The sequence below is a fragment of the Prionailurus viverrinus genome, chromosome E2, assembly GCF_022837055.1.
Source record: "Prionailurus viverrinus isolate Anna chromosome E2, UM_Priviv_1.0, whole genome shotgun sequence".
NCBI classification, from domain to species: Eukaryota; Metazoa; Chordata; class Mammalia; order Carnivora; family Felidae; genus Prionailurus; species Prionailurus viverrinus.
Window position 1 is genome coordinate 47,131,716 of NC_062575.1, and position 21,204 is coordinate 47,152,919.

At 56.7% G+C, this 21,204-nt stretch overlaps 1 protein-coding gene across 2 annotated transcripts; it reads right to left on the reverse strand.

Annotated features, from left to right (window-relative positions):
• Positions 1-1,545: 1,545 nt before the first annotated feature.
• Positions 1,546-9,727, reverse strand: DPF1 (double PHD fingers 1). 2 transcript variants are annotated; one of them, XM_047834800.1, is made up of 12 exons: positions 9,618-9,727; positions 8,053-8,213; positions 7,852-7,959; positions 6,209-6,336; positions 5,861-5,950; positions 5,404-5,482; positions 5,074-5,205; positions 4,142-4,192; positions 3,925-4,044; positions 2,697-2,809; positions 2,005-2,116; positions 1,546-1,850 (listed from the first exon to the last, which is right to left on the reverse strand). In XM_047834800.1, the coding sequence occupies exons 1-12, from the start codon at positions 9,725-9,727 to the stop codon at positions 1,780-1,782; spliced, it is 1,275 nt and encodes a 424-aa protein (XP_047690756.1). In that variant the 3' UTR covers positions 1,546-1,779. The 2 variants fall into 2 exon arrangements, with proteins under 2 accessions (XP_047690756.1, XP_047690757.1); XM_047834801.1 differs by having other exon boundaries at positions 2,005-2,086; positions 9,618-9,708.
• Between the last annotated feature and the right edge of the window lie 11,477 nt (positions 9,728-21,204).

Below are 21,204 nucleotides of genomic sequence, written 5' to 3' on the forward strand. Positions count from 1 at the left end.
GATGTCTCCCTCTCCCACTGAATCTCCATCTCTCTTCTGTTCTCCCCGCTCCCATCACTCCTGTGGCTCACTCATCTACCTCTCTCTCCAGATCTATTTCTTTCCTCTCCTGCTCTTTTTCTGATTCTCTATAAATGTGTGGCTCTGTGTCTCTCCTGATCTTTCAGTGTCCTGGTTCTCTCCTCATCCCACCTCGCCCAAATCTGCCTCCCGCCCAACCTCATGTGCGTGTCATTCTCTCCTTGGTCCTTTCCCCTCCGTTCTTTGCCCCACATCCGGATGGGGGACCCCAGGTGAGGCACTCTGGGGACCCAGAGGAGGTGCTCTGGGCACCCCCACCACCTACCATAGCCCGGGAGGGGCGGCCTCTTCATCTTTCCATCCCTTCCCCCAGGCCCCAGCTCCCGCCTCCCCCCTCACTGCTGCTCACTGCAGCTGCAGCAGTCCGTTGCCAGGGCAACCACAGCTGGCTGGGCGGGAGCCCCCTCCACCCCATCCCCCCTCTCCTTTCCCGGCGAGGCTGGGAGGAGCTGGGACAAAGCCAGAGAAAGGCGGGGTGCAGGGGGGAGATGGAGGGAGATGGAGGTCGGGCCGGCTCCAGCTGTTAACCTTGGTCAAGTCTCCCCCTAGGAGGCCCCCATCTCCCCTTCTTGGTGGTGCCCCAGTCCAGCCTGGAGAACGAGGCAGTCGTGGGCAGAGGGGTCAGGCCCAGTTTAATACACAGAACAAGTTAATTCACAGCAGAGGCAGGCAATAAAGGAGACTCGTTTACAAGGGGGGGGGCATGCCTGGATTGGGGGAGACCCCCCCAAACCCACCACCTCCCCCCACTTGCAGTCTCAATTTCCCTTTTTTTTAACCCGAACAACAAACACACACAACCACAAGAAACAACCACGCCCCCTCGCTACCCCCAAAATGGCCAGCGAGGGTGGCAGGGGGCAGCCCGGCCTGGCCGGTGGGGAACTGGAGCAGGGGAAGGGGGAAAAACTAGTCCGTTGTAGAGTCTGTGCTTCTCATTCCAGCAGGCGCTGGGCAGGGGCCCGCCTTGCCCGCCTTGCCCCCCCAGCCGACGCCCACCAGCCAGGGCAGGCGGCAGGCACAGAGCGGGCAGGGTGGGGCTCTCAGGGAGGGAGCAGGAACGGAGTTCAAAACCATGGTTCACGTCATGCAGTATCCACGGTGGGCACCAAGAGGGGGCGAGGGTGGACACCACACCCACCTGCCCTGGGCACGAAGGGGGATGGTGCCCACATTGGGTGAGGAGGTGGGACAGCTGCAACTCCAGAAACTGGGGGGTGGGGCTGGTAGGCAGGAAGCTGGCATAGACCGGTGCCCAGTGGATGCGCTCGGCAGCACGCCCTCCACCCAGCCAGGCCTTATAGGACTCTGTATATATTAATTTCTTTTTTCTTTTTTTTTTTTTTAACTTTTTGACTTTTTCTTTAGAAAAACGCTGTGTCCGTGCCCCGGGCTGGCATCTACCACCCCTCATGCCCGCCCAGAGGCGGGGTATGGCTTTGAGGGGAGCAGAAGCCCCCGGTGCCCATTCGCCAAGGGATGGGGAAGGAGGGAGGAAGGGAGAGGGGCCCTGCTGGGCCCACCAACCCACAGGGCAAACATTCCACCTGCACAGAGGGAAGGGGGTGGCCCCGCCCCCTCTCGGGCTTCCCCTGTCCCCTCCACTGTGGGGCACTGAGGGCGGAGAGAGCGTGGAGGAGCTCCGAGAGGCAGATAGGTAAGCACCACCCCAGAGGTCCGGGTGAGCCAGAGCCAGGCCTAGGTGAGGGTGATGTAGGCAGAGGCCTTCTCTTTCAGGTGCCGAAGACAGAGGTGACAACTCCAGCTCCCTGTGGGGGTGGCCAGAGGACAGGGATTTAGGCCCGGGTCCCCAAGAGGCTGACCCAACCTCCCAGCCAGCAGACACGGTCTTTGGTCTTCACCAGCCGGAAGACAGCTTTCCGACCCACCCGCCCCCGGGGTCATGCCCACCTCTTCTCTCACCTTCCGGGGGCTCCGCCATGGGGGGGCTCAGGCAGTACATGTGGTAACCCCGATCGCAGTCGTCACAAAACAGCAGCTGGTCCTGGGGGGTGAGACCCGCCCAGCTGGCACCCTGGGGGCACGGGCACCAGAAACCGGGGTGGGGGGCTGGGGCAGGGGTAGGTCAAAGGGGCCGGGGAAGGCGGTCCCTCCCACGAGAAAGGGCTCCGAGACGGGCTTCGCATCACGGAATCTTTGCGAAACCCTGCTTGGCCAAGCAAAACACCCCTGTGGTCGGCCGGTTTGCAACTCGCAGTCTGGGTTTTATAGATTCTGTGGAACACTTCAAACGCCACCGAGATGGTCTGACACCAGCTCTGGAAGCAATGGACGTTGGGTTCGGTTCCCAGCTCTACTAATTTCCTAGACGTGACCTCGGGCACGTCATGTCCCCTCTCTGAGCTCAGTGTCTTCTCTGCGGAGTGGGAACGAGAGCACCTACCTCGGAGGGTGGTTGGGAGGAGTCAGAGAGATGAGGAGCACTAAGTGCCGGGCTCAGTTAATGGACACTAAGCAATAATAATAATACAGGTTACTAGTGTTCACCAGGGAGGGGCTCCAGGGAAAGGCTTTAGGCCCGACTGGCAGAGGCGGAGGTGCCGGACGGGAGGCCACCTGGGGGCATGTCCCAGGGGAGGCGGGCGGGCACTCACGTCGTTCTCCGAGGTGCCGCACAGGCTGCAGGACTTGCACTCGATGCACTGCCAGCGGTAGGTCCGCACGGCCGCCGTCATGTTCACCGTAAACTGTAAACATGAGGGGTGTCCTGGGGGCCAAGGGGCAGGGATGCAGTTAGGGCTCATCACGCCCCCGGTGGTGACTGACCCCCCGGGGAGGAGACGGCTCGGCCCCCACCCCTGGGTCCTAGGGCCGGAGGAGCTCCCGTGGCCCACAGCCCGACCCCACCCCGCGCACGGTGCCCAGCGACCGTACCGCAAGCAGCGCTGCCGCGACCGTGGCCACCAGTCTCCTACCAGCCACCATGGTAACCACATTCTGCTCCCCAGAATACCATGGCAACCGCATTCCATTACCCGCAGTGCTGTGGCAACCACTTTCTACCACCCACAACACCCGGGCCGCCACATTCTGTTAGCCGCTGTGCTGAGGCAGCCACATTCCATTACCCACAGCAGAGTGGCCGACAGGTTCTGTTAACCACAGTAACGCGGCAGCCACGTCCTCCCAGCCACGGCGCCATGGCAACCGCCTTCCGCAGTGGGGTCCCCACGCTCTGGGCTCCCTGTGACCCAACGCCCGTCCCCCAGGACGGGCGAGCGACCGAAGTGTTCCCGGCGGTACCGCGCGACGCCGAGCCCACAGCCGTCGCACTACCCCAGTGCGGAGACCCCCTCAGCCGCCACCCGGTGCCACAAGTTACGTTCCACGCTACCCCGTTGCCGTGACAACCCTATCGCACTCCCCGTGATTACCATGACAACCACAATTCATTACCCACCGTGCTGAGGCAACCACAGTCTATTACCTACAAGCCCACCCTGGGAAACCACATCCCACTAACCGCAACTCCATGGCAAGCGCCCTCGGTTATCCACAGTGCCCAGGCAACGGCCATCCATTACTCACTATCACGCTTCCCTACCCACAATGCCTTGGCAACCACCTTTCACTGCCCCTCGTGCCATGCTAAGCACGTGCTACGACCGGCAACGCCGTGACGACCGCATCCCATTATTCCCAGAGCCTCTCTGACCGCCCCTCCCCCTCCCAGTTTCCCAAGGTCCTCAGCAGTTGAGTCCACTCCACCAGCTCTGGATCCCCCCAGCCCCAGGCCGCACTTCTCCGCCTCCCAGCCTCCAGATCGGGACTCCTGGCGTCCCCTCCACCCGGGCCCCCAGCAACCTCAGGTGAGGGTATCACCTGATCGCCCACAGTCAGCACAGGAGATGAGGTCCTCGGGACACCCCGTCTTCTTGGAGCCACCCAGGCAGAAGTCACAGTAGCCGTTGGGGATGACAGTGCCATCGGGCGCCTTCTTGGCTGAAAGACAGCAGGCGGTGGGGGGGTTGACGTAGGCGGGCGGGGGCACCTACTCAAAGGCTGCTGCACGAGTCGGGGCAGAGGGAGGCGTCCCTACCTGTGTGTTTCCTCTGTGCCTCAGGGACCCAGGCCAATTCTTTGTAAAACTCTGGGGTTGGGGGGACAGAGAGAGGGGCTCTCACCATAGGCAAGGCTCCACCCTGCCCCCCAGCCTCAGCCCCAGCCCCGGGGTGGACCCCTTTATCCAGGCATGGGGGAGGTAAGGAGAGAGAGTAGCTACCCCAAGTTGTGGCCGCGGCAGAACGGGGATGGGAGCCCAAATAATTCTCATCAGGAGCCCCGATCTCTTTGAGGACAACTCACTCTTTATTAGGCAAAACTGGCAAATAACAGCTTTAGGAAGAGCCCCCCTGCTTCCCCTTTCTACCACACAACCAGTGCCAACTAAGCCCCGACTAGATAAAAACTGGGGGTACCACTGGCCAAGATCTGATATGCAAACAGACGGATGTTCACAAGAAAAATTCTGAACACAGAGGTGCCCGGTGCGTGGTGGGGACGGGGTGAAGAGACCGCCCTCTCCCACCAAGAGGTGGGTGTGAAGACAGTTTCTCCGCTGGCGGAGCCTCTCCCGAGCCCTCTCCCATCCCTCGGCTGTCAGGGCTGCCACGAGATTGGCACGGGCAGGCGCCAAGGGCTCCCAGGCCACAGACCCTGCCCCTCAGCCAAAGCTTAGCAGAAAAGGGAGAACGGGAGGCAGAGAGGGAGGGGAGTCATCTATCACCCCCCTCCCCAAGCTCTAATTGAAACAATAAATCAGACCCAGAAATATTACGCCCGGCCGGGAGCGAGGGAGAGATGGTTGGTTGCCATGGCAACCCCAGAGCCAGCATCCCCATGGTCGGTGGGGGGAGGGGACCGCTGAGCTGGAGATTTTCCAGAAATGTCTAATGTGCCCCCTCCCTCCCAGGCTCCTCAGCCCCCACTCCCGGGGCCCCTCACTACCCCACAGCCCGCCTGCCTGCTCACGTTTATGGTTGTTTTTCCGGTGGAAGGGCAGGGCGTGGCGCTCGGCGTTCTCCTCCCCCTCCTCCTCAGCCAGGTGGGTGTGGGTGTAGTGGTAGCTGAGCCCTGGCCGGTTCTTATACCGTTTCCCACAGACTGGAGAGCGAGCAGGGAGGGCCGGTCAGCCCTCCCAGCCCATGCGGCCTCCACCCTGGCCTCGGGGATCACACCTCCCCCCTCTGCCAGAGGCCTGAGCATCCCCTCCCGCCGGGCTCTAGAACAGGAGGGAGGGGGCCAGCAGGGGAGAGGTCCCTAGGCCCCACTCTCTCTTTCCCCCTCTTCAGAAGGACTCACTATCACAGACATACGGCTTGTCTCGGTCCTCCAGGGATGCGGTGTCCTGGCGTTTCCGGAGACCCCCGATGCCATATGCCTGGGGGAAGAGGCGGGATGAGGGGCCAAGAAGGGAGGCAACTGAAAGAGTTTTCATCACTGGAGCCTGAAAGGTGAACCGCAGCTCTGCCACTTCCTGACTCTGGGCCTCGAGTAACCCCCTTGACCTCTCAGAGGCTTCCTCATGGGTGTGAAGGAGGCTCTGACCCACTATACAATCTCTGTTTTGCCAATGGGTTCATATATCTGAGCCTCAGCGTCCTCTTCTGTACGATGGGTATAAAATCCTCTACCCCTTCAGGCTGCTCTGGGAATTCAGTGAGGCCAAACTGGGTTAGGGTCTGACCACGATAAACGCTCAGTATATGGGATCCGTCACTGAGGAGAGAGGTGAGGGAGAAAGATTTGGGGGTGATACCTTTCCTTTAGCCCTGTTCTTCCTCCTGGGAATGTCATCCTCCAAGTCTTCCACCTCGAGATCATGTGGAAACTCCAGCAGCTGCTGTTTCTGGACACCAGAAGGGAGACTGAGGTCAAGAAAATGGGGGATGCTGTCCTTCTCTGTGGGAGTTGCGGACACAGCTGGAGACTGGGGGCACAGGGCAAGCAGGGAGGTCTTCCGAACAGAGATGAGGTGTGGAAGGATGCGACTTAGGAGGCCCAAAGGCCCTAGGGAACCAGGGGAGATCGGAGAGCGGGAACAGGGTGCGTCAGGGCAGGTGGCGGGGGTGACAAGGCGGCCGGGGCCCCTGAGGGGTGGTCCCACCTGGCAGTCCATAATGGTCTCCTCCTCCTTCAACTCAATCTTCTTCTCCCCTGTCTCAGCACACAGTAGCGCCTCAAGGACAGGCCCTTCGGGGAGGCCACCCTCCTTCTTCAGGGGTGCCTCACAATCTGGGGACAAGGCCACGGTGGGGAAGTCAAGTGGGGAAGTTGTCCCTGGAGGATTTCTCAAACTGCCCAGGTTGGGGAGCCATGCCCTTTGCTTCAGGAAAGAGGTGTTCCCACACTCGACCAGCAACAGACTCAAAGATTCAATCACGCATACTGGGAAGGAGGCCGAGACCTGGGAAAGACACGGCCAGGCCCTCGGATCCGCTCAGACACACTCAGACGGAGACACGCCAGACCCTCCCTCGCTTACACCTGGATGCACGTGGAGAAACACAGATTCTCAAACAGGGTACACATGGGAGATACAGACGGATCATCTGGAGACAGCCAGACACACAAAGGAGGAGATACACCCAGACACTCAGATACACCCAGTCACGTAGAGGAAACATATCCAAACCCTGGGATACACCCAGAGACAATCAGAAAGAGACACCAAATCGTCAGCTATACCTAGGTCCGCGTAAGGAACACCCAGCCAGACCCTACCAGACATGTGGACACACACAGGGGAGATACAGACAGACACATCTGGAGAGAACTACTCAGATGGACACACACGGACGTACACAGGGGAGCCACACACGGCGCCTCTGAGGGAATCAGACACACCCAGAAAGACAGCCAGATGGACACTCCATGGCGCCTTGATCGGCTTAGGTCAGCAGGCTCTGCTCTGGTGGCAGGGTACCTGCTTGGGATTCCGGCTTTCTCTCCGCCCCTCCCCAGCCCGTGTGGGCACTCTCTAGATAAACAAACAGACAAACAAACTTAAAAAAAAAAACCCACACAGATGGACACTTCAATATACCTGGACCCACACAGAGGACGAGGGAAGAGAAAGAGCCAGTGACTCTAATAGTACTGGTCACATTCAAGAAGCGATAAGGCCAGACGGTCTGGTTGGACCAGCACACATGGGCAGAGATACACCTGATATACCAGATACTAGGGGAAGAGATTCTCCCAGACATTCCAAAGCATCCAGACACTCCAAAGAAGAGACACCAGACACCCCGATGCACTCAGACACACCCAGAAACGGCCGGACACTCTGGGAGACCAGACACACATGAGATGAAACGAACCCTCTAATGTCCTTGGAAACACCTAGAAAGAGACACAGATACTTACATCCACTCCACTACCGACGCAAAGGTTACCACCAGACACTCTCACACATGCACACACACTCAGGCGCCCACAGGAAGAAAGACAGCCGCACAGCAACACATCCCAGTTCACCGGGGAGGAGCCACCTAGGCACCTAACAGATAGCACCGGGCCCGGAATACACCTGGGCCCCAGTAGGAGAAGACATGTCCAAGTCCAAAGCAGTCACTCAGGGAAAACTGGAGAATGTCTGGACTACAGCCAGACACACACCTGCAGACACTCGCTAGAAGGAAAATAAAGGCAAATGCTCAGAACCACACAGGCGTCACCACACACGGATCAGCGTTTGCCCCGGGCCCGGCTGGGGCCACCCCGGGCACAGGATGGAGCTCCACCCACCGATCTTGTACTCGCAGGGCCGGAGTCTGGGGTCCTCCAGGATGTTAAGTCTCCGTTTCTTTCTCCAACAGCGCGCGGGGTACGTGTAGATCTGTCCCGGGGCCAGACCTGCAGGTGAGGAGGGCGGTGAGGACCGAGAACTCCGCCGCAAAGCCGCTGCCCCGCCCCGCCCCACCCCGCCCCTGCCCTCCCAGCGGGTACCAGGGCCGCGGTGGGTCTTTTCCATCCAGATGTAGCAGTTGTTCTGGGCCACGCCGGTCTGCGAGTCGAGGAAGGGCAGGCGCAGGCTGCGCTCAGCGCACAGGCGCGCGTTGTAGCTGCGGCAGTGCTCAATGGCCTCGCGGTAGAAGTCCTCGCCTAGGCTGTGAGGGCGAGCGAGCGGGCGAGTGGCTGTCACCAAGGGCAGGAGCGCCGGGTCGTCCAGCACCCCTCCCTCAACGCGCCGCTCGGGAATGGGTGATCCGACTCCTCCAGTCTCTCCCCTCCTGTCGCTCCTGGACTCAGGAGCCCCCAACCTGAGACCCAAGCAGGCCCGGAGCCAACCGGTAGATACACAGACATAATGTAGAAACAGACAAAAATACACCAAGACCCATCCATACGTGCACATATCAAAATACACAACACAAACAAATCACACAGGATTCACACACAAAGAGAGACATATCCCAAAACTCACAAAGGAGAAACAGACAAATCTCACATACTTGCACACACAAATATCTACTGAAAAAAACACAAACATCACAGATACATAGTGTGGGACAGACACAACACACATATATCCACGCACAAATACACATCACATATCCAAAGACACACAACATAAACAAAGCACCCACACAAAGACACACAACATGCAAACAGATCACAGACACCACACTTCACACACACACTCATGCAACCAAAGACACACACATACACAAATGTTAGAAGAAGTGTTAAAACAAACTACCCACATGAGCACCTACACACATATCTAAAGACACAACACAAACAAATCACACACGCACACACACACACAATGTCCAGGCACACTATACAAAGAAATCGCACAGATTCACACAGGACACACACGTACACACAATCATAAAGATACACGATATAGAAACCAACATCTAAAACACCCCATATCCAAACACAAAGATATACACATATACAATATAGAAACAGACAAATCCACCCATATTCACACAAAAATGTACACATAAACACACGCACAACTACAAATCCAGACACAGAACACAAATGATGCGGCTTCAAAGGACATGTACATACACTCAAAGACCCAAATATCCCAAGATACCTGGTAGACTGAAAGATATTAAACACATATCCACACACATATCCAAAAACACACACACAAAAAAACAAAAAAATAACAGTACAAACAAGTGACACACAGTCCACACGCCAAGACAAAGGTAGTGTGGGCTTCACTCAAGTTTACCAAGGCTCCCGCACCTCCAGGCCATTTCACTCTCTCCCCAACCCCGGGGGTCGCCGGGCGGGACATGACCCCCTTCCCCGAAAAGGACCCGAAGAGGACTCCGAGCTCCCCACACCCTCCGCTCGTCCAGGAGCAGCGCATCGGACACCGTTCTTGCCAGAGACCCATGATCGCACACATTCGCACCCCCGCGCAGCACCGGCCCACGGTGACAGCCCCCCAGACACCCCTTCGGCCCCACCCCCGGCCGCCACACACACACGCCCGCGCAGACCCGCCCGCGCGCCCTCCCCCACCTCCCGCCGGCCCGCAGCACCTCAGGGGGCCGGGGATGACCGTGGCCATCTTGCTCCCCGGGTCCTGCCCCCAGCAGGTCCCCGCCGGGTCGGTCCTCCCAGCGCTCGGGCGGGCGCTGAGGCCGCCCATCCATTCATTCCCGCGGGGCGGGAGCACCGGGACCACAGCCAATCACGACGGCGGGGCGGGCCCGCCCGGGCCATTCTGGGAGTCGTAGTCCCGGGCCCGGGGACCCGCGGGACCCCGCGGGGAAGCGGGTGCAGAGGTGGGGCCCAGGGAGCGCGCAGTCACTCACACACGTTCGCCCAGACGCACATCTAGTCTCCCGGGCAGACACTCACACATGCACACCTGGACTCGCACACACCCACATACGGCAGTTTACACACACATTCACACGTATACTCACAGCCTCCCACGTAGACTCACGCACCCTTCACTCCCACACCTTTACAGACTCACGTACATTTACACTCACACAAACACTTCAATGCCCTGAGACTTAGAGATACCTAAGAGGTGCCCATACAGACGTCCACCGGCTAAGCCTGCGCTTGGCTCACTGACACCTCCCCCTCCCCCCCCTCCCCCCTCCCCCCCTCCCCCATCCCCAGTCCCTCCCAGCTCCAGAGAACCCTATCTAGTCCCTCCAGGGCTGTCACTCTCACAGTGACCCCGCCCTGCTCTATCCCTTCCTTCCGCGGGCTAGACCGCACAGTGCTACTTTGCTGCGGGAGCCACACCTTGTGGATTCAAATCCTGGCTCTGCCATTTGGTGGCCATGTGGCCTCGGGCAAATGACTTAACCTTTCTGGGCCTCGGTTTCCTCACGTGTAAAATGAGGATGACACCTCATTGGATTCTCGTAAGGATTAAATGAGTACATATGTGTAAAGTGTTTTTAAAAGGTACCCGGCAGGTAGTAAGTGTTCAGTAAAACTTCACTCATTCCACAAAGAGGATTTGATATGTAGTTAAGGTGTAAAATAGCCAACAATTCTAGAAAGAATAATACCCTGGGGCGCCTGGTGGCTCAGTCGATGACTGCCGCTGGGGTCAAGATCTCACAGTTTGTGGGTTGGAGCCCCACGTGTTGGGCTTTGCGCTGATAGCACAGAGCCCGCTTCCACGCTGTCTCCCTCTCTGCCCCTTCCCCTGCTCACACGCGGGCACGTGCGTGCACGCTCTCTCACAAAAATAAATAAGCTTTAAAAAAAAGAAGAAGATGGAGGAGGGGGAGGAGGAGGAGGAGGAAGAGAAGAAGAGGAATGCCTGGTACATAAAAGATGCTCAGTATTTGTTGAACGAGTAAATATACTGAGTACCCATGATGTGTCAGACACAGTTCTAAGTACTTGATTCACCGGTGCAATTCTCATAATGACCCTCTGGGGTGAGGCTATTTTTACCCCCCATTTTCCAGATGAGGAATCTGAGCCCCTGGTGGCTCTTTGAAGGTGGGACTAAGGGAGGGACTCACTCGCCTAGATGTCTGTACCCAAGTCAGTTTTTACTTCCTTCTTTTTCCCACTGTCACTCACACAGACTGTACCCTAAGCGATCCCCAGATAGTGAGCTGACCCACCAAGCTGCACCAGCACTCACCTGGAACCCCCCCTGGTCCAAAGTTTGTGTTCAAGTTTGAGCCCCTGTGTGGATTAAAAACGCCCACAAATGTCCTTGTCCACCAGGGGGCTCTCCGGCAGACAGACTGCATAATAGCCTTCACCTCTTTTGTCACTTGATGCCCCTACCTACCCTCTGGTGAGAGACACCTCCAAGGTCTTCCATACTTATCACTTCTAAACACACACACACACACACACACACACACACACACACACACACCTCTAGTGTCTCAGACCCCTTCCACAAACCACAAACCCTCCCCCATCTCCCCCAGCTAAGGCCTTGACCTTCCCCCTCCCCTACCCGCAACAGGACAGAGTAGGTCTCTGCTTCATATCTGGTTGAGAATAGGTGGCAAGGAGAGTAAGTCGGGGATGCTTACCTGGAATGGTACCCGCATTCTCACTCTGATCTTCAGGCCCCTCCCCGGTTACCCCCTATCGCATCCAGACTAAGCCCTCCCCCTCTGCCCAGCAGCTCAGCTCAGAGAATGCCCTTGCCACCTTCCTCTCTCACCTCCCACCACCCACACATGCTTACACTTGCTCCCCACACCTCCAGCCTCAGACACCCCAGCTCACTCCTGCCCCACCCCAGAACCCTTGCATCCATTTGATCGGTTTGGAGGCTGAGTGTAGAAAACTCCATCACCTCCCCGGAGGCCCTTGTCCACCAGCACGATTGAACCCCCCCCCCCCCCACCAGACCCAGGCTGAAACTTGCCTCCCTTTCCCTACCGCCAGTAACCCTCACAGATCCCCCTCCCACACTTGAACTCCCCTGCCCCCACCCCTGCAGACGCCTTAGAAGATGAGAGCAAAGAAGGACACTGGCACCCGCACCCTAACTTTGCCCAGGCCCCCGCAATGCCCTATGTGGGAACTGGACCGCAAGAGAAATCAATATTGATGCTACGACTACTAATCACTACATTTAGGCAGGGTCAGGCTCTGTACTAAGTGCTTTCCAAAGGTCACAAGCCCCATGGGATAATAGGCTCTGTTAGGAGTCCCCAGTACACAGATGGTAACATTGAGGCTCTGGAGGAGGGGGAGAAGGGAGGGGGAGACTTAAGGGCTCAAGATGAGGTTTGAAACCAGGTAGTCAGAATACCCAGCCTCGCACTCCCTCCAGCCTCCCACTCCCAAGGGGATTTGGCTCCATTCTTTTAGAAACCAGTCTCTGCCCTCAACCCCGAGGACCTGTCTGAAGAGGAGAGCAAAGAAGGGCAAAGCAGGACGCTGGCACACCCACCCCAACGCTTCCTCTGACCTCCTCCAAGAGGTCCGGCCAGGGTCAGAGGGAGGAGGCCAGAATGCCTGTAGATCCACCAACCTGCACAGGAACCCTGTCCCAGCCAGCTCGAGGGTGTTCCTCGTGGGGCACACCTCCGTCTGTGTGTTAAGACAGAGTGAGGGAAGCAGAAGGGTGTCACCGTCACACACCTCCTCACACTGACCCTGGCTCCGCACACGCCCTGCAAGCTCTCCTGCTCACCGCAAAGCCACACGTGTAGGCGCGTTCCTATTAACCCCCGCCCCACTCCTCTCCCAACAGCCCCCCCGCCAGAAACCAGAAACAACTGGGGGCCTAGGGTCCAGCCATCAGGCCCGGCCTTTGGGAGGCTGGGGGGCGCTCCCGGCCCCTTCCCCCTCCCCACCCCCCAACACGCGCTGCTCAAGGTCAAGGCGGCGAGAGCAAGAGGTTGGGGGAAGGGGGGGAGGTCGCCACAGTCCCTTTGTGCGGCGCCGCGGGCGTTCGCCCTCCGCCTTCTCCACACCCCCCCCCGCCCCCCGGGCAGGGGCGGAGGGGGAGGGGAGTGCCGCGCTCGCCAGCCGGGGAGGGAGGGCGGGAACGGCCGCGCGCCTGTCACTCTGAGCCCGCTGTCACCGCCGGAGGAAAGGGGGTGGGGAGCGCTGGGACCCGGGAGTCCAGGATCCCGAAGAGGGAGCGAGAGAGAGAGATGGAAAGACAGAGAAAAGAGGTGGCTAAGAGAGGAGAGGGATGGGACAGAGCTAGGCTTGAACCCGGGCGTCCAGGTTCCCAGCCACCGGGCCCAGGAGGAAGCTAACGCTCGGAGGAGGGACGCGGACAGGGAGAAAGGGAGGGAATCCCCCGAGATTGAGGGTGCTGCCAGCATCCTCTCCCGAAGCATCCGGTCCCAGATGCTCTGGTTAGATGTGTATGGGCGGGGAGAGGGAGGAATCCCACGGTCTAAACTGACCTGGGCGTCGGAGCTTCTAGGTCCCGAAGACCCGGGGAGGAAAAAAGGGAGCCAGCAGGGATCCGACCGGGAACCCCGACGACTCAGCTCCCACCCTGCGGCCACGCGGGCCGAGGTCCCCGGAGAAGGAGAGAGGAAAGAGAAAGGTGCTCTGCTGAGGGGGAAGGAGGGTGGTGAAGACCCCGGAGGCTGAGGTCTGGACTTGGGCGTTCGTACTCCCAGCCCTATGCCCCCCGGCGCCCCCGGAGACACGGCGAAGGAGAGATGGAGGAGGAGGAGAGGGAAGCCCCTACCCCCACTCTGGGTGGGGAAACGGCCTCCGCCACCCCCCAACCCGCGCCACATTCCTTCACTGACAGCGACAAAGAAGAGACGCCCCCGCGACCCTGAAGGGGCTCCCGCCCCCAACCCCAGGGGGCAACAAGGGGCGGCAGGTCCCCCAGCGGTGGGGGGGACCAGCTGGAGGGCCCCCATTAAACTACCTTCCGCGCGCTGCGTCCCCCTCCCCAAGAGGCGGGGGAAGGGCCAGGGGTGGGGGGCGGGATGGAGGGACGTGAACGGCGGGGACACTCACGACTTGAGCGGGTTCTGAATGGCGGTGGCCATGGCCCGCTCGGCTGGGCCGCCTCCGGCCCGGGGCGCTGCTGCCGCCGCGCGCGGGCCCAGCCCGGCCTGCGCCGCCCGCTCTGCCGCCCAGCGCGCTACGATTTCATTCATTCTTGGGGCTGCGGCGCGAGCTGAGCGGGGCGGGTCGGGGGCGGGGCTCGGCCAATCCCCGCACCTCCCGGCGCACGACGGGACGTGGAGTCTAGGGGCGCACAGCGGCGCCCGAGGGCGCCCCTGACCGGACTACACGTCCCAGGGGGCGCCGGGAGGACCACACGCCCATTGGCTGCTGGGGATACAGGGCGGGGCTGGGCTCGTCCCAGAGCATCTTTTCCTCCTCCCTGGGGGTGCTCCATTCCCACCTCGGGCTCTCCATCCACCAGGAACCGCGGGCGCGGGAGCAGGTGGCCCCTGGCTTCTGGGTCTCCCCAGGGTATGTGGATGACCCAAGGATCTGTTGTGTGTTCTTGTCTATGCCTGCTTGTCTGGGTGTCTCTTCTGTGTAAGCCAGCCTGTAAACAAGCACAGAGGTTAATCAGTGTCTTTGTTCACTTAATCAGTGCTTGCCAGGTGCCGGGCACTTTTCTAGGCACTGGGACACAGAGCAGTGACCAAAGTCGCTGCCCTCAAGCAGCTCACCTTTTAGTGGAGAAAGACAAGATGACAACGAAGAAAATAAATAGACAAAATCAATTTAGAAAATTATGAATGCTATAAAACGGCTTCTCTGAGAAGATGACATTTGAGCTGAGACCCGAGAAGTTGCAGCCAGGAGACAGGAGGGGAAAGGGAACACGCTTTGACAAGTGCAAAGATCAGTAAGAAAGCTGGTGTGATCGGAGCAGAATGAGTGAGGGGAGAGACAAGGTTGGGGAGAGGGCAAGGACCCAGATCATGTAGAGCCTTGTAGGACATTACAAAGAAAATGGATTTTGTTCTAAGTGCAATCAATCATCGACTCTCTTCTTTTTCACACACACACACCCCAAGCCCATCAGCAAACCGTGTTATCTCTACATTCACAAAGCAGATCCAGGATCTACCCACTCTTCTCCCTTCACACCCTCCACCTGGTACTGTCCACCATTGTGTCCCGCCTGGACAACCCCATGTCTGTTCTCCCCATGGCAGCCAGAGTGCGCTACCTAAAACATATGGCGTCACAACGCTCTTGGGCTCAAAACCTCCGGGGGCTTCTTTCATAACTGGAATAAAGTGCAAAGTCCTCAGTCCGCCCTCAGTGCCCCAAGTGATCCCCTCCCCAACCTTCATCACATTTCTAACCTCATCTCCCTCTTTCCTTCCATTGGCTAACTTTGCTCCAGTCACACCGGCCTCCTCCCTGTTCCTGGAGCATTCCAATCCCATGTCAGCCACAGGATCTTTGCACTTACTGTTCTCTCTGCTTAGAATATTCCTCCCCGATATCCACATGGCTCCATCCCTTGCTTTATTCAGGTTTTTGATTAAATGTTACCTCCTCAGATCGAACCTCAGCTAAAATAGCATCCCCCATAACTCTGTCCTCTGAAATGCCTTTTCTTCCAATACATACCATAGTTTGTCATCTTGTACTAAATCTGTTTAGTTATTTGACTTAGTGTCTGTCTCTGCCCATTAGAATAATAGCTCTGTGAGGGCAGGGATTGTTGTTCCATCCACTGCTGTCTCCCCAGTGCCTAGAACAGGGCCTGGAAAATAGTAGGTGCTCAATAATTATTTGTTGAATAAATAAGTGAATCAACTAGTTGTCATGCTCCGTGTGTCTCCTCACCATCTAGCTCTGAGGCACACAACTAGCGGGGACAGAGAGTCAGGTGGGGTCCAGACTGTGCCCCACACAGACACTTGGACAACCTGAGTGGGGGGTGGGGTGCTGCATTAAGGAAACCTTCCCAGCAGGGGGTCTAGAGTTAAAGGCAAAGAGAAGGGAGAGGTTAGCAGGCACATTCACTCCTTTCTAGAGGATTATGGTCCCCAGCTCTGTGTGGGCAGGCTGGACACAGCCGTGCTGGCTCTTCCCCGGGCTCTTAAGCTCACAGTCCAGTGGGATAAGAGACCCATCACCACACAATGGCAGCCAAGAGTGGAGGAAGCCCAGGCAGAGGGGTCGAGGCTGGGATAGAGAAGCACAGGCTCTGTGGGAGCCCAGAGGAGCCTCCTGATCCAACGTGGGGCTTGAACTCATGACTCTGACATCAAGAGTCATATGCTTGGGACACCTGGATGGCTCAGTCAGTTGAGCATCTGACTTCAGCTCAGGTCTCGTGGTTCACCAGTTCGAAGCCCCACATGGGACTCTGTGCTGACAGCTCAGAGCCTAGAGTCTGCTTCAGATCTGTGTCTCCCTCTCTCTCTACCCCTTCCCCACTCACACTCTCTTTCCTTCTCTCAAAAATAAATAAACACTAAAAAAAAAAAAAAAAAAAAAAAGTCGCATGCTGTACAGACTGAGACAGCACCCGGGGGGGTGGGGGGGCCTTTTGTAGGAGATTCCACGAGAATCCTTTCCAAGTCCTGACCCCTTGCCCTCTCCAGACACAGGGTAAGTGTCTGTTCTGACATCTTGGGGTCCTGATATCTACTCTTCCCGTCACTGGAGTTTTGGGAACAAACACTGTCCCTGGAAGTCCCAAACTTTGGTCACTTCACTTAACCCTGGAGCCCAAGCATCTGGCCACCAGAGGGCACTGTGGCTCCAGTCTTTGTCCACACGGGTTGTTCTGAATCCTCAGACCTGGGACAGATACCCAGGTGGCAGTGGGGCCACTAGTGGAGACAGGGTCCACCCACCCTGAGCCTCAGACCCTGCCCAGCACCCGGCCACTGGTGTCTGACATCCTAGCCCAAAAGCTCCTGTGGAATCACTAGGAGACCCTCTGTTCCAGACTCCTGGGGGCCCCCCCTGGGCTTCTGAGGAAGACGCTATTGTTAATCTCCCACCCCACATCCCTCTCTTCCCCACTAATCTTCCGAGTATCCAGCCCTCCCCTAAACCTCCCTTGGGATGTTCAGACATGACCTTCAGAAGTCTCCTGACCGGATGTGGATATCAAAGTATAGATGCGGGGCGCCTGGGTGGTTCAGTCAGTTAAGCGTCAGACTTCAGCTCAGGTCATGATCTCACAGTTTGTGGGCTCGAGCCCTGCATTGTGCTGAGAGCAGAGAGCCCACTTAGGATCCTCTGTCTCCCTCTCTCTCTGCGCCTCCCGCGAATGCGCTCTCTCTCTCTCCCTCTCTCAAAAAAATAAACACCTGGGTGAGGGGCACCTGGCTGGCTCAGTCCATTAAGTGTCCGACTCTTGGTTTTGGCTCAGGTCATGATCTCATGCTTTGTGAGTTCGAGCCCTGCATACTCTGTGCTGACATCGCGGAGCCTGCTTAGGATTCTCTCTCTCTCTCTCTCTCTCTCTCTCTCTCTGCCGCTCCCCCACTTGTACTATTTCTGTCCCTCTCTAAATAAATAAATAAACTTAAAATTTTTTTTTGAAGTACAGAGGAGGTGAGGTTGGGGATCACACAATACCAGGGCAACAACCATAATGATCCATAATAATAACAACAATGATAAATAATGTACAGTCTCATTGGTCTCTTCCTGTGTGTCAGGACCTGTACTGAGGTGGGTTTTTTGTGGTTTTTTTTTTGTTGTTGTTTTTTTTTTTTTTTTTTTTTTTACAGGTTTTACATCACTGAATCACACCGACCACCCTTAGGGAGCAGGACTTATCACCTCAGCATCAGACAGGCAATTTAGGCTCAGAGAGACAATACCCTCACCAAGAGCTCCTACCCGTCAGGACAGGGAGAGCTAGGATTTGAACCCAGGTCTGACTCAGAAGTTAAACTCACCTTTCTTCCCTGCGCTCCTCTGAGCCAGGGGGCTAACCGATTTCCTGTGTCAGAATCCACTCAGGCATTCTGTGAAAGTGCCATCCCTGCCCAACCCCGCCCCCCAAACCCCAGGTCCTAGAGATTCAGGGTCTCTGTCAACAGCCCTCACCATCTGTCCCGAACCAGCCCCCACATCTCTCCAATGACCTCATGGCGTGAGAACCACTGGGTTAGAGCGTGAGGACAAACACAGAGAGAAGACACAAAATACAGCTGAAGGGATGACCGTCAAGCACTGGGCTGCCATGGGGCCTGGGGAGGGGGGGTCACAGCACAAGCCACAGAGCCGAGAGTGGATGGCATGGGCTCCGTGGGCCAGTGTCCCGTCCGCCCCTGTGGCTCTGCGGGAACTTCCTCAATCTTTCTGGAAGTTCAGTTTCCTCATCTATAAACTAGGATTAATTATTCCAGCTTCACGGGTTTGTGGTGAGGATGCTGGGGGTCCACGCAAAGCACTTAGAACAGCGCCTGGCACACCCCACGCGGTAAATACCCTCTGTGGTCCTCATGCCATAAATTCCTGTGGCTGAACACCTACTGTGCACCTCACCTGGGCTCAAGGTTTTGCACAGCAGCCTGGCGGGGGAGGGGCATTATTCCAGCCGCCCCCCACCCCCCACCCCCCATTCTCTGGTCAGAGATCACAAATACATCTCAAAGGCTGGACTTGAACTCGGGTGTGCCCACCCCAAAGCACCCTCTGCGCGGCCCTGACGGGGTGGCTGTGGGAGGAGTCCTGGTCCCTGAGCACTCTCACGTGACCCTTGCAACAACTCCTGAGGCGCGGAGCCGGTGAGACCGCGTCAGGTAGGGAAGGAAGGGAAGGGGAGGGGTGGGGAAGGGGAGGGGAGGGGAGGGGAGGGGAGGGGAGGGGAGGGGAGGGGAGGGAAGGGAAGGGAAGGGAAGGGAAGGGAAGGGAGCCCGAGGAGGGCTCAAAGGATAATGGAATGCTGTTTTAGAAGGATCCTCATGGTCGCACGTGTGGGACAAACTGCGGGAGCAAGGAGGGAGCATAGAGACCGACCAGGGAGGAGGCTGAGGAAGTTCTGGCGGGAGGACTGGGCAGAGTGGGGGTGAGGAGGAGATGAGACGTGGCAGAACTTGGCTGCTGTGACAAATGACTACAAACTCAGGGGCTTAAAACAACAGAAATTTCAGGGAGCCTGGGAGGCTCCGTGGATTAAGCCTCCAACTCTTGGTTTCAGCTCAGGTCATGATCTCACAGTTCATGGGTTCAAGCCTCACATGGGGCTCTGTGTTGGCAGCATGGATTCTCTCTCTCTCTCTCTCTCTCTCTCTGCCCCTCCCCCCACTCTAACTATCCCTGTCTCTCAAAAAACAAATAAACAGTAAGTAAATAACATAACATAACATAACATAACATAACAACAACATTATTCCTTCCCCTCCAGTTCCAGAGGCGCTAGGAGAGAATCAGGTGGGCACCTCTCCCAGCATCCATGGCTGACGCTTGTGACCGCCCACCCTCCACCTTTCAAATCTCCCTCTGCCTCTCTCTTACACGGACCCTCGTGATTGCGTTGGACCCACCAGGATAACCCAGGATAATCTTCCCTAACTCAAGATCCTTAACTTCATCACGTCTGCAGACTCCCTTCTGCCACGTGAGGTAACATAGTCACAGGTTCTAGGGATTAGGACACAGACATTTGGGGGGCCATTTCTCTGTCTACCACACTACCCTGTTGAAAATCACAATCGGGGCACCTGGGTGGCTCAGTCGGTTGAGTGTCCGACTTCGGCTCAGGTCATGATCTCACCGCTTGTGAGTTCGAGCCCTGTATCGGGCTCTGTGCTGACAGCTCAGAGCCTGGAGGCTGTTTCGGATTCTGTGTCTCCCTCTCTCTCCGCCCCTCCCCTGCCCCCAGTCTGTCTCTCTCCCTGTCAAAAATAAACATTAGGGGCGCCTGGGTGGCGCAGTCGGTTAAGCGTCCGACTTCAGCCAGGTCACGATCTCTCGGTCCGTGGGTTCGAGCCCCGCGTCGGGCTCTGGGCTGATGGCTCGGAGCCTGGAGCCTGTTTCCGATTCTGTGTCTCCCTCTCTCTCTGACCCTCCCCCCTTCATGCTCTGTCTCTCTCTGTCCCAAAAATAAATAAATGTTGAAAAAAAAATTTTTTTTTTAAATAAATAAATAAACATTAAAAAAAATCTTTTTAAAAAGGAAGAAAACCACAACCTTCCCCTCCCTAGCACTTCCAATCTCTTTGCTGTGTCTCATTTTTTCTCTTTGCTTAATTTTTCCCATAATTCTCATCACCTTCTAATACGTAATTCACTCATTTATAATATTGTTTATTATCTGTTTTGCCCTGTTAGAGTGTAAGCTCCTGATGTAGGCAGACATAGAATAGGTGCTCAGAAATACCTGAGACTGAATGAATAGGTTTCTCTCCAGATGCCTGGACCATGAGCCGCTCCCACATGCAGTGCATGGGGGCCCTATTTCCCCAGGCCTAGCCTAGTGTTTATCCAGTTCACTTACCGTGCGTTACCACGCACTCCATGCATGCTTGCTGGTCTGTTCTGTTGGTCAATGCCACTGCCAACACTTAGTATCATCCAGCTTGCCTGCTTGCTTGCTTTTTCTTTCTTTCTTACTTCCTTGCTTTCTTTTCCCTTTCTTTCTTCTTTCTTTCTTTCTTTCTTCTTTCCTTCTTTTTAAAGATTTTACCTTTAATGGGGCTCCTGGATGACTCAGTTGGTTCAGTGTCCAACTCTTGATTTAGTCTCAGGTCATGATCCCAGGTCGTGGGATCAAGCCCCACGTCAGGCTCCAAGCTGAGTGTGGAGCCTGCTTAAGATTCTTTCTCTCTCCCTCTGCCCCTCTCCTCTGTTCACACACTGTTTCTCTAAAATAAAATAAAAACTTGGGGCACCGGGGTGACTGAGGCGTTTGAGCATCCGACTTCGGCTCAGGTCACGATCTCACGGCTCATGAGTTCCAGCCCCGCGTCAGGCTCTGTGTTGGCAACTCGAAGCCTGGAGCCTGCTCCGGATTCTGTGTCCCCACCCCCCTCCTTACCTTCTCTGCTTGTGTGCTCTGTCTCTGTCTCTCAAAAATGAATAAACATTAAAATAAAGTAAAATAAAATAAAAATAAAATAAAATAACAAAACTTTAAAGATTTTACCTTTACCTAATCTCTACACCCAACGTAGGGCTCAAACTCATAACCCCAAGATCAAGAGTTGCAGGCTCCTCCAACTGAGCCAGCCAGGTGCCCCGGTATCA

Coding starts and splice junctions, on each gene's coding strand:
- DPF1 (XM_047834800.1), bottom strand. CDS start 9,727: ATGGGCGGCCTCAGCGCCCGCCCGAGCGCTGGGAGGACCGACCCGGCG. Junction 5,206..5,403: donor CAAGCCGTATGTCTGTGATA/GTGAGTCCTTCT, acceptor CTCGCTCTCCAG/TCTGTGGGAAACGGTATAAG. Junction 2,117..2,696: donor GCGGCACCTCGGAGAACGAC/GTGAGTGCCCGC, acceptor CCGTGCCCCCAG/GGTGCCAGCTGGGCGGGTCT.